The sequence below is a fragment of the Melospiza melodia genome, chromosome 13 (genome assembly GCF_035770615.1).
Source record: "Melospiza melodia melodia isolate bMelMel2 chromosome 13, bMelMel2.pri, whole genome shotgun sequence".
NCBI classification, from domain to species: Eukaryota; Metazoa; Chordata; class Aves; order Passeriformes; family Passerellidae; genus Melospiza; species Melospiza melodia.
In genome coordinates this window covers 15,080,437-15,094,021 of record NC_086206.1, presented here as the reverse complement: position 1 = coordinate 15,094,021, position 13,585 = coordinate 15,080,437, and the positions used below count along the sequence as shown (strand labels likewise).

Here is a 13,585-nt window from a genome sequence, read left to right as displayed (position 1 = left end):
AGGAATGACTCAAACTGTACAGCTGCTGCACCAGTACACCTGGTATTTATGCAGAAATAAGCTTCATCACAAAAGCATCCTATGACTTAAAATTTTAACAGCTATCAATTTACCTTTGATAACACAGAAAAACTGGCATCATTTGAGGCTCAAGTTTTAAGCTACATTTGAAACAAAAATGTACAGAATAGTGGCTCTGTTTATTAAAAGAAGTCAAGGGCACACATCTCCTCAAATTCCAACATCAGCACTAACACTCCCTTGCCATTTTTATCATTGATGTCACTTTTTTGGGCTCATGGGTCATTAAAACCAAACCCAAGAATAAGTACAAAAATGTAATTTCATATAAAAAAGCACTAATGAGTTTGAACAAAAATGAAATTGTTTTCAATTTAAAGAAATGATAAGCAGGATGTATTTGGGCCAAAATGGAGTTAAAAGAAGGAAAAAGAAAACATCCTATTTTACAGAGGTAGTTTGGAGGAAAATGGCATTTCCTTCAGTGGCTGAAAGTACATCAACACAGAGCAGTCTGCTGTACCTCCCTGCCCCTAAAGTTCCATTTCCATCACTAAAACTGAATGAAATAGCAGAAGTAAAACTGAATGGGAAGGTGCTTTGAAAGGTTTTGTGCATTTCCAAGGACAGGGCACAGGGGGGAAAGGGAAGGAGAGGGAGAAAAGGGAAGGACAAGGAATGTTTTAGAACTATAAAAGGCACACCTTGCACCCAGGAGAGATTTCCATTACTTCAAAGCTGGTGGAGAAGAAGTACAGAAGATGCAATAAAAAGCCCAGGGCACAACAATCCAAAATGCATTTTTTGAGGGGAAAACCACCACCCTTACCCTTGCTGCACACCAAGTTCACAGCATGGCAATTACACAACTGCTTCAGGCACTCAGTGGCACCCAGCAGAGCCAGGCTGACTTCAGCAGAACCTCCATCACAAGGCAAAACCCTGACAGAAATCAGCGCTTTTACCAACTGAGCAAACAGAGTGAAGTGATAAGAATCTCCTTACTGCCTGCTGACAGTTGAGGCCCACGTTGCCCTTCTCGCCACGCACCACCTTCATGAGGCAGTGCAGGGTGCGGCCCTTGCGGTGCAGCCCCGAGCAGTGGTGCTCGATCTCCCCGCGGCAGCTCAGGATGATCTCGGGGCTCAGCGAGAAATCCTCCATCAGCATGCGCCGGTAATCCAGCATCTCACCCTGGCACTCACTGCTCACCTGCCGACCTGGGCAAGAGAAGAGGATGTGATTTAGGAGCATTGCTTAGCAGAGCTCTCCTTAGCAGACCCGTGCTACCAGCAGGGACATGTCCGCACCCTGAACAACACCAGACTAAGAGAAAGGTGCTGGAGCATTCGTGCTGGGGAATAAACCAGCGGTTGTGGTAGCTCCTGTCACTTCAACAACCCTATAAAATATAGCCAGTCTATGAATTTAACACAGATTTTTAAAAAATGAATGCCTGAAAGATTAGGTGAATCTGATTTTGGATTTCACATTACAGGAGTGGCTTCTGAAGAACAGCTGAAAGCACTCATGGATCTGCAGTTCTGTAGCACAAGTCAGCTTTTCCCCACATGCTCAAGGGCTTCTTTTTCTCACAGAAGTCACCTTTTGTAGGCTCACCAGCTTGGTATGTAACTGGGAGAGGAATTTGTTTGGACAGCAGGTTAAATATTTTCTCCAATGAAAAGGTTCTCTAGGGCAATAGTACATAAATGCTCAGGAAGACAAAACTCAGACTTAAACAAGAGTGCATATAGTGTCCAACAAACCACTGCAGCTGCACAGGAATATTGCTGGAGTAAATGCTTAGATCTGCCATGAGCTTTCCTACAGTCCCCATCACAACCTATTTATATGTGCACAACATCCCACGGAACAGAGGATACCCCAACAGGGGCTGCCAGGTGCTGTAACACATGTACATGGTGCTGTGTGGAATAATTAGTGTTCCTCCTGGGCTATGCCTCATGCATGAGACACTGCAGAACCTGTTCCACCATGAAATTGAATAGCTGAACAGCAGTTTTCTGCATGCAATTCAGGAAACCACCTGCCCTACTGCAGGGAGAAGTAAAAAAAAAAAACAAAACAACACCCCAAACCACAATTTTTCTACAGACAGGGCACATCGTTTCCACATCAATCAGAAGCAATGAGTTATCCAAACTCACAAATGCAGAGTACTTATGGAATTATGGCAGCCTTTCCATCCCTTGCCAGAGGCACTGCAGCATGCACTGCTCACTCTGAAACCACCCAGCTGCAAGCCAGGAGGGAAAACAAGCAGTTCTAGAGGAACAAACAGTGCAGATCTAGAGGATGTAACACATTGTTTCATATTATGGCAATTTCACAGAGAACCTTTAGCATGGTCCAGCTGCACTGAGCCTTCTAATGCCTTTGGAGACAGCAGCTGATGTTAGGACACCTCCAGCTTACATTAACCTAAATGATCAAAAATAATATTCTCACACTTACCTTCTTTCTATATAGGGAAAAATCAGAGTCAAAGAAATTAAGGCATTTACTCAAGCTACTGAACTGCAAGAAAAGACATTATTTACAACAGGCAGGGGACTTAGTATCCCTGGTTTTCCCTGAGTGAGGATAAACAGGTTCTCTATTCTGTGTTTTAACCTTGTAGCATATTTAATGCTTACTACACAATGGAGGAAAAGAGCTGCTTGAATTCACAGTGAATAGAAGGATTTGCAACTACACATCAGCAGTCCAAGTGGGATTTGCTATTTTGCATTTTAAACTTCTTGTCTGCACAAAAGGAGTCAGTGGCAGAGGGGGTTACTCAGCTATTCTGATCATCAAAACAACAGCTATGAAAGCACCATGATGAGGAAACTTGCCTTGGAAATAAAGTTTGGAAAGAGGAGAAGGGGACTGTAAATAACATCGAAGCTGAAGGTCCCTGAATTTAAGATCAAGGTCCCAGCAAGTTTTGAACTGCACTTACCTCTGTGCACAGCAGACTCCAAGCACATGAGCAGGTAGGAGAGCCGGGCTTCCCGCGAGCGGGGCAGGTTCTCCACATTGCACCGATATTTCTTCAGGTCGCTCTTACAGGACTTGGCCAGTGAGTAGCTGACCTTGTAGTCCTGGGCAATGAGCTTCTGGCGGGTGGTGAGAGCATCACGACACTGCAGGAGACACAATGGGGTAGTGAATGAGCTGCTGTGCTGGGGGCAGAGAGCTGGACCTGCTGCTGGCAAGTTTTCAAGTTGCATCTCAGAAAACAAACTATATTTTTAAATTCATGAATTTAAGCTGGACTGCAGCTAAATTTCATTTGTCTCATAGAAACCACACAGTTAACAACGCACACCAGGGTCAACAGATCAGGGGTTTCAAAGGGAGCAGCTCTCTGCAGAGCAGTTCTCAGAACTGCACATTCATCCAGCCTTTTGTGAAGAGCGTGACTCATTCGTGGTAACTAGGAGCAGTTGCTGACATTTATCCCAGCTGTGGTACATGCTCACCCCATGCCCTCAAGAAATAACTTTTTCCAGTTGCATTTACAAAATAATGTGTTTCTTGGATTTGTTCTGCAATGCCCTGAGCAGATGAAGCAGATAAAAGTCTAACCGTGGGAATTTCCAGCCATTTTCCACAACTGATGAGGTTCATGAGGATGCACTGTGGCCAAACCTGAACCCAGCAGCTGCAAGAACAACCCTCTAAATTTCAACCAAAAAAGGACCTGTAAAAACACTGCTGCACTTCATAGCTTTTGGTTTAAATTATGTGAAAATTAAATCTGAGGGCAGTAGATAACTCAGAATAGCTCAAGCAAATTTGTCCATTCCCAGCCCACTTGAAAGGAAGGAAAACAGTGAATATGTAGAGTAGGGGAATGAGGGAGCAATCTTGGCACAAGGAACAGGAAAGTCCTAGAACCTGCTCCCCACTTTCTTACATCAGGTTTTTGACTTCATCCTCTTCTTCCCACACCTACTTGAGGACCTGAAAAGCCCTACTCCAAGATATTCCCACTCCATCTTTCATGCTCCTGTGCAGTCCCAGACCTTGGGACTGGACGATTTTACACCTCTGGACACAGGGAGATACAGGCTTGCAGACAGCTCATCACCTGAAGCAGGGAAAGGCTGGATACAGCCCAGGAGCCAGTTCTGCATGACACAAAGCAAGCCACCCACCAGCAGCTATTGCTGGCTACATGTGTGTGCAGCAGCTGGCAAGGAGGGACTCTTTGCTGGGTAACAGCTTCTACAAAACCAGTGACTTTGCAGATGGTCCAGCCTTGGCAGCTACAAGAGTGAGAACTACATTTAGTGCTCCTTCTGCTCTGCAAACTGCATCCTCAGAGCATCCACCCCTCTCTCTCTCTCTCTCTCTCTCTATGAAGTCATCTGCTGCAGTTCAGTGTAACCTCTCTGCATCTTAGATTCATACCTCAGTCAGCTGATCATGGAAAACACCTTTCACAAACTACCAGTGTCCCAGTATAACTAAACAGAGCTTAGGCAGCAGTTCATTTCAGTAACACACTTCTACAAAATGGAGCTTTGTTTAAAGCCCTCAGAGATCACTTGTTCAGATTTGAATTTGTTAATTGGAACCAAGCTGTCAGACAGCTAATGCAATTAACAAAAAAGAAATTAGTCTGATCCCTTCAGCACTCTGAGTCAGGCTCCTTCAGCAGACCTTCTTTGAGGAGATCTTTACAGATACTCATCTTCACATCCTTCCCTACAGATTACAATTCCATATAATCCCAGACACTATGATGCTGCTTCCAAAATCACTGAAGGTATTGCTGCCTTAACAAAGCACCTACACCAATACAAGCTTTTCAGAACTAGCTTTCTAGAACATTTTTTTTGCTGTTGTTGAAAACCACATCTTCAAGAAAACCAGAAGGAAAACTTCTGTTCAGTCACTGAACCGTGCATCCTTCCCACACAGAATGTGATGCTTGAAAACAGCCTTAAAAACACAAGTGAAAGAAACTCAGCTTCTTTTTGTTTTTAATCTGTACAATTAGAACACCATTTATCCAAGGCTTAACCCAGCATGCTTTGACTGCTACTTTAAACAGTCAATCACAATGCTGCCACTTGAGCTCCATGTCTTGTCTCTCCAAATTACCCACCCAAAAGCTCTGATTTATTTAAATCCTTTACTTGAAAGACTGAAACTTGAAACACAAAAAATATCAAAGTAAAAGCATTTGTTAAACTAGCTGATTATCTGGCTAGGAAGATGACATTTTCCTTAACACTGGAAAAGAATAATGCAGCCTGGACTGAGGAGTGATCTGATGATTTCTGCAGTAAGGATTTGTCTCACCAGCAGGGTACTTACCTTTTCACTCATTGATTCTTCGAACTTGTGATTAAAGAGGCACTTGTACACTCGGCCTTCCCCAGCCTGAGTCTGAAACAGAACAGTAACAGTTACCCTTAAAGATAATACTTGTAATATTTGACAAGCAGGCTAAACTACACTTGAGGAGATTTTTTTTAAACTAATAATATATTTGAGTTAATATTTCAAATGACAGCAATGGTTTCTACGCAATAAAAATCCTTTAAATTTTATTGCATTAAAAAAATCTGGTCATGGTCATCACTCTTTTAGTGTAACAATTCTCAGCCAATACAAGCTAGCTGAGACTGAACAATGCAGCTCATGCTAGGCATAAAAAGTGCTGCAAGTACAGTCAGGCCAGGCTTTGTGCAACAGCTCAAAGGAGTTGAGAAAGGAGTAGAAAGGAGCTGTAGAAAGGAGTGGTCACTCACCTCTGCCTTTCCTCCCCCACTCCCTGTCACACCAGCTCTCATGCCCCTTAAACCATTTCTGCCAATCCAGTTCATTAACCCACTGGGAATAACGTGTGTTTGTTGGGTGAATGAATTAATGCTGGAATTACTGCAAAATGACAGTTACAGGGTGTCTATTTTTAGTATTACACAATATCACTCAGGCTGCAGCCTACAGTTCCCTTCACTGCTTTGTCCAGAGAGGTTCTGGGTTTTTAAATGGATTCCTGTAGAGAGAAAGGAAGAGGAAAGCACTCACATTTTCACAGAAGCGCTCTCTGTCATCTCGGCACGCAAAGTAGAGATGCCGGTCCAGGTGGAAGTCATCGGAGGAGAGCTCAGCCACACGAAGAATTGCCTTCTTACACTGGTCAGAAACCTGGATTCGAGGGTCAGTCTCCTCTGCCTCTTTCACCAGGCCTTTTTCCAGGCATGCCACCACCTCTCCTTGTGAGTGAGCATCCTATGGGAGAACAAGAGACCTCTATCCAAGCTTTTACATAATCAAGTGAGCTGTGATTCTGGCTAAGCACCACTTTAATTAAGCAACAAACTCTCTACATATAGACTTCCCCACATCCAGCCTGAATCTCATTTAAATTCAGAGGAGGCAACAATTAAGACCTGTACTAACCACACTTTATACATCACTATCCCACTGATGGTCACCATGAAATCCCCCCCTCCAATGCTCTGGGCTTGTTTTAATGTGACTTAATGAGATTATCACTACTTAGTCACACTGCTCAGAGCAGTTTACCAAAACAGCCAAATTATCTTTAATCTGACACAGCTTTCTTGGCACCATGGCAACAGCAAGGATCAGCATCACATTAAGAAAATGCTTGGGGAGAGAAAAATCATAGTTTTGCCATGCCAAGACAAGCCTTTGGTTTGGGTGGTGAAAATTTGTGAGGTAAAAAAGGCCACAAAGGAGCTTTGACCAATCTAGGCTTCTCAATTACTCCACTAGGAGAATAAAAAAATGCAAAGCATTCAAGAGTAGACAGAGGTCTCTGAAAAAGCACTTCTGGTCCAGTGCTGTGCACCACAGCCACTGTCCTGCAGGCCTGGAAACAATATTGGACTATGAGCAGTAACTGCCAATAAACACAGAGAGCCTGTGCTTTGTTCAAAAGCCTGGAGGAGGCAGGGCAAAACTCAGCAAAGCTCCATTTAGCCTCCCATATCCTCAGTATGTGTTTACAAAGAGAACCCTGCCCCCTCCATACCCCTGTAGAAGGTCTGGTTCCTCTAAAGGACTCTACAGGTACGAATTTCTCAAGGCTTCTGCAAATTTTCATGAGAAGGCCACCTTATTTAATGCTGCTCTGCTGTGAGAGGATATTGCCACTAATCTTACACTGTCTGAGTATGCAACAAGGCATGCATGTTCACATTCAGCTGAATCACCCAGCCTGGCATTTGCAGTCACCATTTAGGAGCCATCCCTTCAGCTTGCTCTGTCAAGCAGATCATCCACTGCTGCTGCAGGAGCATGAGTAAGAGAGCAGGCTCCAGAAAACATGCCCATGATACACAAAGCCACACAGCTCTCCTCAGTCTTTTTGTTCTGACGTGTCTGCTTACACAGGCAGCCTTTGATTCCTACCTTAGTTCTGCTACACTTAGAGCACAAGCAGAATTGGTTGATTATTTGTTAACTTGTAAACACAACCCAGAAATATCACCAGTTTAAAAAGGCTAAAAGCAGTTTTCCCCTACAAGAAAAAAAAAGAAAGCAGAAAACCCAAAACCCACACCCCCCAAAATTCCTTATTTTGGTTTGCTCCTCTGAATGAGAACTGGCCAATTCCATATGCTGAGTAAGTATCTTTGAAGAAATATAATTATATCTCTACAGTCCCTTTAGGACTGATCTTCAAATCTGGATTCTGAGGAATAATACTCAGAAGTAAGTTGGTCACATCACTTTAAATTGCCATTTGTCCATAACCACATCAAACACAAACACTGTTCTGCAAACCCTCCTGGCCAGTCACGGGTAGTAACTACAGCTGAGAAGATGTCAAGTGTGAATGATTGAAAACAACCATTTTAAGCTCCTGTGGCACATTTTTTGCTCCTGCCTAAGAGAAGTTGCAGCTGGGAGGGAAGGCAGACCAAGGTTACTTTCACTCACCTGCAGCTTTTCCTTGCAAGCTAGCAAGAAGGGCAGAAGGCAAGCTTTTCCTGCTAGGAAAATCAGAAGTTTCCTGGTTTTCTGCAGTGTGGGTTTAGACTCCTGGTCAGAGTCATATTATATATGGAAGTAAACCTATCTTTAACAGGAAATCTGGAAAGCAGGTTTCCATGTGCTGGATGTTTGCTGTTACACTTTAGGGACACAACATGAAATGGCTCATCTATTGCATTCCTCTGCTAATAGAGTTTTCACATTTGGGCAGATCATCCTGATGTGCTGGCTACTCTGCTGCCCTGTGTCAGAGCAATTTTAAAATATGTCAGACTCAACAGAAACACACACAAACCAACCCATCTGGCCCCTCCAACCCTTTCCTCCAACCATCAAGCATTTACACACCTCCTTGTGGTGCCCTTAAGGTTCCTGTGCCCACATCCTGTTTGGAAGATTTACTGGCCTAATCTGAGGTTCATTTTCAGGCAGATCAGGTCCCTGGAGCAAGAGTGCTGACTAGTTAAGTAATTTTAAGGAGAGCCTGACTCTTCATTTCCTCAAAAGTGCAGGAAGACACCCACACTACTGCCAAACAGAGCATGGGACTCTACAAACATGGTTTAGAGAAATATCACCTCAAGCTTTAATTATAGGGTAACACCTACTGTATTTAATATTGTACAATCCTTTATTGCAGACTGGAAGGGAAAACAAATGTGTGTACAGCTGCACTCCAGCACCCTAAAGCAGCTGGCAATCAAGGCAATCAATGCTCGTGCCAAGGATGGCAGGACAACTTTGACACACATTGGTGGCACCTGCATCACCACCCAGCTCTCCACCTCAAGAGATGCCTGTTCCCACCCGCATTCCATGTGCCAGCAGTCCTGGGGGGGCAGCTCAGCTTCAGAGGCACCAAAGTCAAGGGTCATCATCCCACAGCACGAGCTCTGCCAGCCCTGCTCCAGCACCAGCTGCCTGGTGTGCACAAGGGTGGAACACCTGCTGCAGCTCTGCTGTGGAATGGATACTAAAAACCATTTTCCTCTATCCAGCGTCCATTCCCAGAAAACCTCCACTGAAGAGTTGAAAACCTCTAAGTTCACTCCAGAAGTCAGGACTCCCACAAAACTGCTGCCAGTTGACAAAGTCTACCCCTCATTTTTCTGGAGCAATACACTGAAACACAAGAAGTCAAATCTAAAACCCACATGTGGTTCCTGGAACATAGCTTCACCACCACTATCAAGTGTTAAATGTAGGATTTTAACTGAAATTTGCAAATATCTGTAAAACATACTAGATAATTTTCTAGTCTGGAGAGCCCTGAAACTCTTCATAGCTTTAAGAAAGGATATCCCCAGATCCACAAAAGATACAAGCAGCTTTCCAGTACTGACCCACAGCACTTTGAGCCACAGAGGAATGAAATTTAGTTCTAAATGTATGTGCCCAAGCAAATCCCCTTCAGCACAATACTGGGAAATTTTAATTCCTATGACTAAAATTCAAACTCCAGGCATCCAGCTTTAGGCCAAAACAGAATTTTAAAAACATTGGCTTCACTATTCATTTTCCATTAGAGATTTCACTTTCCCCCCAGTATAGTTTAGGCTTTGCAACTGCTGGGGATTTTTTGTCATTTTTCAGAAGTTTCTCAGAAAGGATTTTATCCTGTCTGAAACCTGACATGCCTGAAGTACACATCTGTTCCAGCTGCAGCCTTGCAGATAGAAGCTAGGAAAGTGACCAAAAGAGAATGAAGAGTAAAAAGAAGCAGCAGGCAGGAGAGTAAGATATAACCTGTCTCAGCAGCACAGCAGCCTGCACTGGACAGTTGTGCCAACCCACTGGAGCCAGAGCAGCCAGGCTATGGAAAACCACCCAAGAGATCTCCTGGGAGCTCCAGTTCAGCATTCCACGTGGCTAACCCACACACCAGGGATGCTGGGAGGTCTCTTGGATTAGCTAATGCCCAATACTTCAGATGACAGTACACTGCTACACTGAGTAAACAAAGACTGAGCTGAATGTTTTCTCTTCCCATTTAGACTCAGCTCCCTCTGTGTCCAGTACTTTTGTGAAACTAAGGAAAGAGAAAAACGGCACTCAAAGCACTTAGAGGTAAAAAACAAAACAAAAACAAGAAAACAATGGTCTCCTAAAATGTCTTCCTTTAGAAAAAATATTGTTATCTGATAAAGTACTACAAGAGATCTGCAAATGACACTTATGTAGCCTTCATTATGGCAAATAATCAGCTACAGCTTGGACATCACTAAATAGCACCCTGGCAACTACACACTACCCACTAGAGTTTGATACAATCCTGGTCCTTTCCCAGGATTGGGAAAGCAGCTCATTTCAATCAGCAGCTGAAGGAGAAAAGCTCCACTGCAATTACCCATTTCAATTTCAAATTAGATCCCTATCGCATGAAGATAAAACAACTTTAAAATACCAGGAGACCAAATTCATTATGAAATGCAACAGCCACATGGAGAGGTGACTGAAACTACTATTAAATGTTTCTCCACCAGTTGGGAAAAGATGAAGACATACTCCCCCCAAACACAGGCATGTTAGAAAACTTAATGCCTTCAAATGACACATCCACAGCCTTTCTGTTACATAGAGCAAAATGAAGTCTAGGGTCAGATTGAGACTTCTAAACTGAACTTTATTGCTCCTACAGAGCAGAAACCCAACTAGAAATGTGTGAGAAAAAAGCACAGAAACCAGCACATCAGAAGCAACAAACTCGGTAAGAATAGAATTCAATTAGGAAGTATCAAGCAAGTTTAAACAAAAAAAGGAAGTACAGAAAAGGAACCTGGTTACCCAGCAGAGAAGTTTCAAGGGGCAAGGTAATTGCAGATTATCCACCTAAGTGTCTTTCACAGTTAAAAATGCCAGTTTATCCCAGTTACTCTGATGAAGCTATCACACTGCAATCCCCTAGCTGTCTGATGTAGATGGAGGTCACAGTTCTAGCTGTGCTTATTTCCACAAAAAAAGAGAGAGAATCTCTTCCCCCATCCTCCTCCTCAAATGTCCAGGTCCTATTTATTAAATTCATAGTTACCTTCAGTCATACAAAAGGGTAATGACTGTTTCTCTACAGGTAACTCTCAGAAGCTACAGCATGGAAAATAAAACCTTAACCAGCATCAGATGGAAGCAAATTAGATTTCTCTGAAGCAGCAAAGGGATAGAACAGAATACCAACAAAAGAAATGCTTGCATAGCCATTTATAGCTGTTTCCATAGCAGTATAGAGTACTTCAATTGCTCCAAGTGCCAAGGATGACAGCATAACAAAAGATATATGACAGGCTGCAACACTTTTTCAAACCAAGGCACAATATTCTGGGTTGGATACCAAGAAAGAGAGGAATATACATGAGCCATAGTAAAACCCATAGAAGTTTGGTTAGTGATCACTTTGCTAGCCCACAGAAACTTGGTGACCCAAAGTTTCCCTTTCTCTGGTGCCTTGTGGCCTCAGCCACCCTGGCCATCCTCCCCCTTCACTCACCTGAACCATCAGTGCAGGGGGTTGTGCACAGTTACCCACACAGGGCTGCCCACGCTGGCTTCACTCCCACCATTTGAAATTTGGTTTATGCTTACAAATCCCCTCTGCTGTATCCCTCCAGTGCTACCATAAGTATTTTAATTTATTTAAATTTGGCCAAGCCACAGGTAATATGCAGACCTGATACATAGGATTCATGTCACATTTCTGGTTCTGTACTGATGACTAAAAGCAATTTCTCATTCTCATTTCATGAGGTCTTTCAGCCCAGTATTAGAAAAGAGCCTTTACTTTATGGAGAAAGCAAGTTACTCAGCTGTTAATAGTCTGAACCTATAGTTCACCCAAGTTCCTGCTGCTTGTGGTTGCTTCTGTTCTTGTTTCCAGAAATGAGTCCTTATTTTTATGCTGTCTCTGGCTCAGCTAAGTCTTCTGGAAGACACTAGAAATTAAATTTAATACACTAGCTGCTAATAGTTGTGAATATTTTAAACAACTAGGAAAGGTTCTTTGTTTAACCAAAAAATGTGTATCTTACTGCAAACCCCCTCATTAATAGCTCAATTATAAGACTAATTTTTATAAGCATAAAAACTATAATTTAAAAAGCACTGTAAGAAGTTGATAGGCTAATTTTAACTTTATCCTTAAACATAAAAACTTATCATAGAAAAAGTCACTCATTGCTGCAGCACTACACATTTGCTGCATTAGCTATGCTGAAGTAGACAGGGAAAGACAGCCCTTGAAAATAATCCCATATCCAGTCACTATAAACTGTTCTTTGCATCAACCTCTGCTGAAGTCTCACAAGCAAAAGAACATTGATTTAGTAAAACCAGGACAGTACTGGGAAGTGTGTACTACTAAAATGTGATACCACACACCCTGTGCCCTTCCACTGATTTTGTAGGGGCAGAGGAAAGGACAAGCAAACAGATAAAAGCTGTTGATCCAGTCAATCCACTACAGCCTGAGAAAGAAGAAAGGGTTATAGCACAGGCATCACCACCTTGATAACCTTCCTGCCAGACCCAGCCAGACTGTGGAATAAGCCAAGCAATAAGCCTGCTTACATTTATTGTTTGGATTCAGTGTACTGAGTCAAGCTCTGGAAGGCCTCATCAAAGAGACAACTACCTGCCAGATCACCTGTGGTGGGCTGTGGAAAGACAAATGAAAGTCTCTACATAGCAGTTCCTCACAAAGAAACAAATGCACATTTATTAAAAAGGAACTGCAAACAACCAGGACATCACCCTTTTCAGTCAGATGAGATACACCATGAATTTTCTCAGTTGCAAGTCAGACAGTAATACTACTGCAGAGCCTCCCCATCAGTTTCCTGAAGTGAATGACTTTTACAAGTCTATTGGCAATCTACATGTTCTCCAGGTACCTTTTCTCCAGGTCGAATGCTGCCACATTTCAGGAGATTGATGTCAGCTTTGCAGTCATCCATGAAGCCACAGATCAAGCGGTAATCACTGAAGATAATGGCTGTCATTTTAGTGATGTACTGATGGCATTGGTACTCTGTGATGTTGCCTCTGTGATCCACCAAACATGACACCAAGAACCCTTTACCAACTGGTTCATCTGCACACTCCTTTATCTGTTAAAAAAAAAAAAAAAGGAAAATTACGGTGGCTGCAGCTTATGAATTTAACCTTATAAGAAAATCCTCAAAGAAACTTCAATCTGTAGCCTCAAAATCTGCTAGCAGAGAAACCCTCTAGGCTTTAGTTTGATTTCCAGTAAGTCAGAATAATTGAAAATATTTCAGAAATGAGAAATCTCATGTGTGCCAGCATCCAAAAAAAGCAAACACAGCGACCTTGAGGATTATAAATTCTACTGTTCAATAATCGTCTTTTATAATTACACTGAACCCCTGCAATCAAGTAGACTTGTAGGAAAAATGCTAGTTTGACAAACCTTTATTTAGAAAACTGAGAATATTACAACACCTCTAAATCATACTTAGACCCCCATTAGCCACCTGACCTCATACAATATAAGATTTTGGCCAGAAGTGAGACTGATTCAAAAGTCAACACTATTTATAGAGCTGTTTATAACTTGCTAGGA

The 13,585-nt window shown here is 42.7% G+C and overlaps 1 protein-coding gene across 1 annotated transcript in view; it reads right to left on the bottom strand.

Moving 5' to 3' along the window:
* Nucleotides 1–13,585, bottom strand: part of GLG1 (golgi glycoprotein 1) — an 82,298-nt gene that overhangs the window by 25,071 nt on the left and 43,642 nt on the right. The window contains exons 4-8 of the mRNA XM_063167879.1: nt 12,894–13,109; nt 6,076–6,279; nt 5,359–5,430; nt 2,990–3,173; nt 1,027–1,241 (exon numbers count right to left, since the gene is read on the bottom strand). Coding sequence (XP_063023949.1) covers nt 1,027–1,241; nt 2,990–3,173; nt 5,359–5,430; nt 6,076–6,279; nt 12,894–13,109 — 891 coding nt within the window. The remainder of the gene's footprint in view (nt 1–1,026; nt 1,242–2,989; nt 3,174–5,358; nt 5,431–6,075; nt 6,280–12,893; nt 13,110–13,585) is intronic.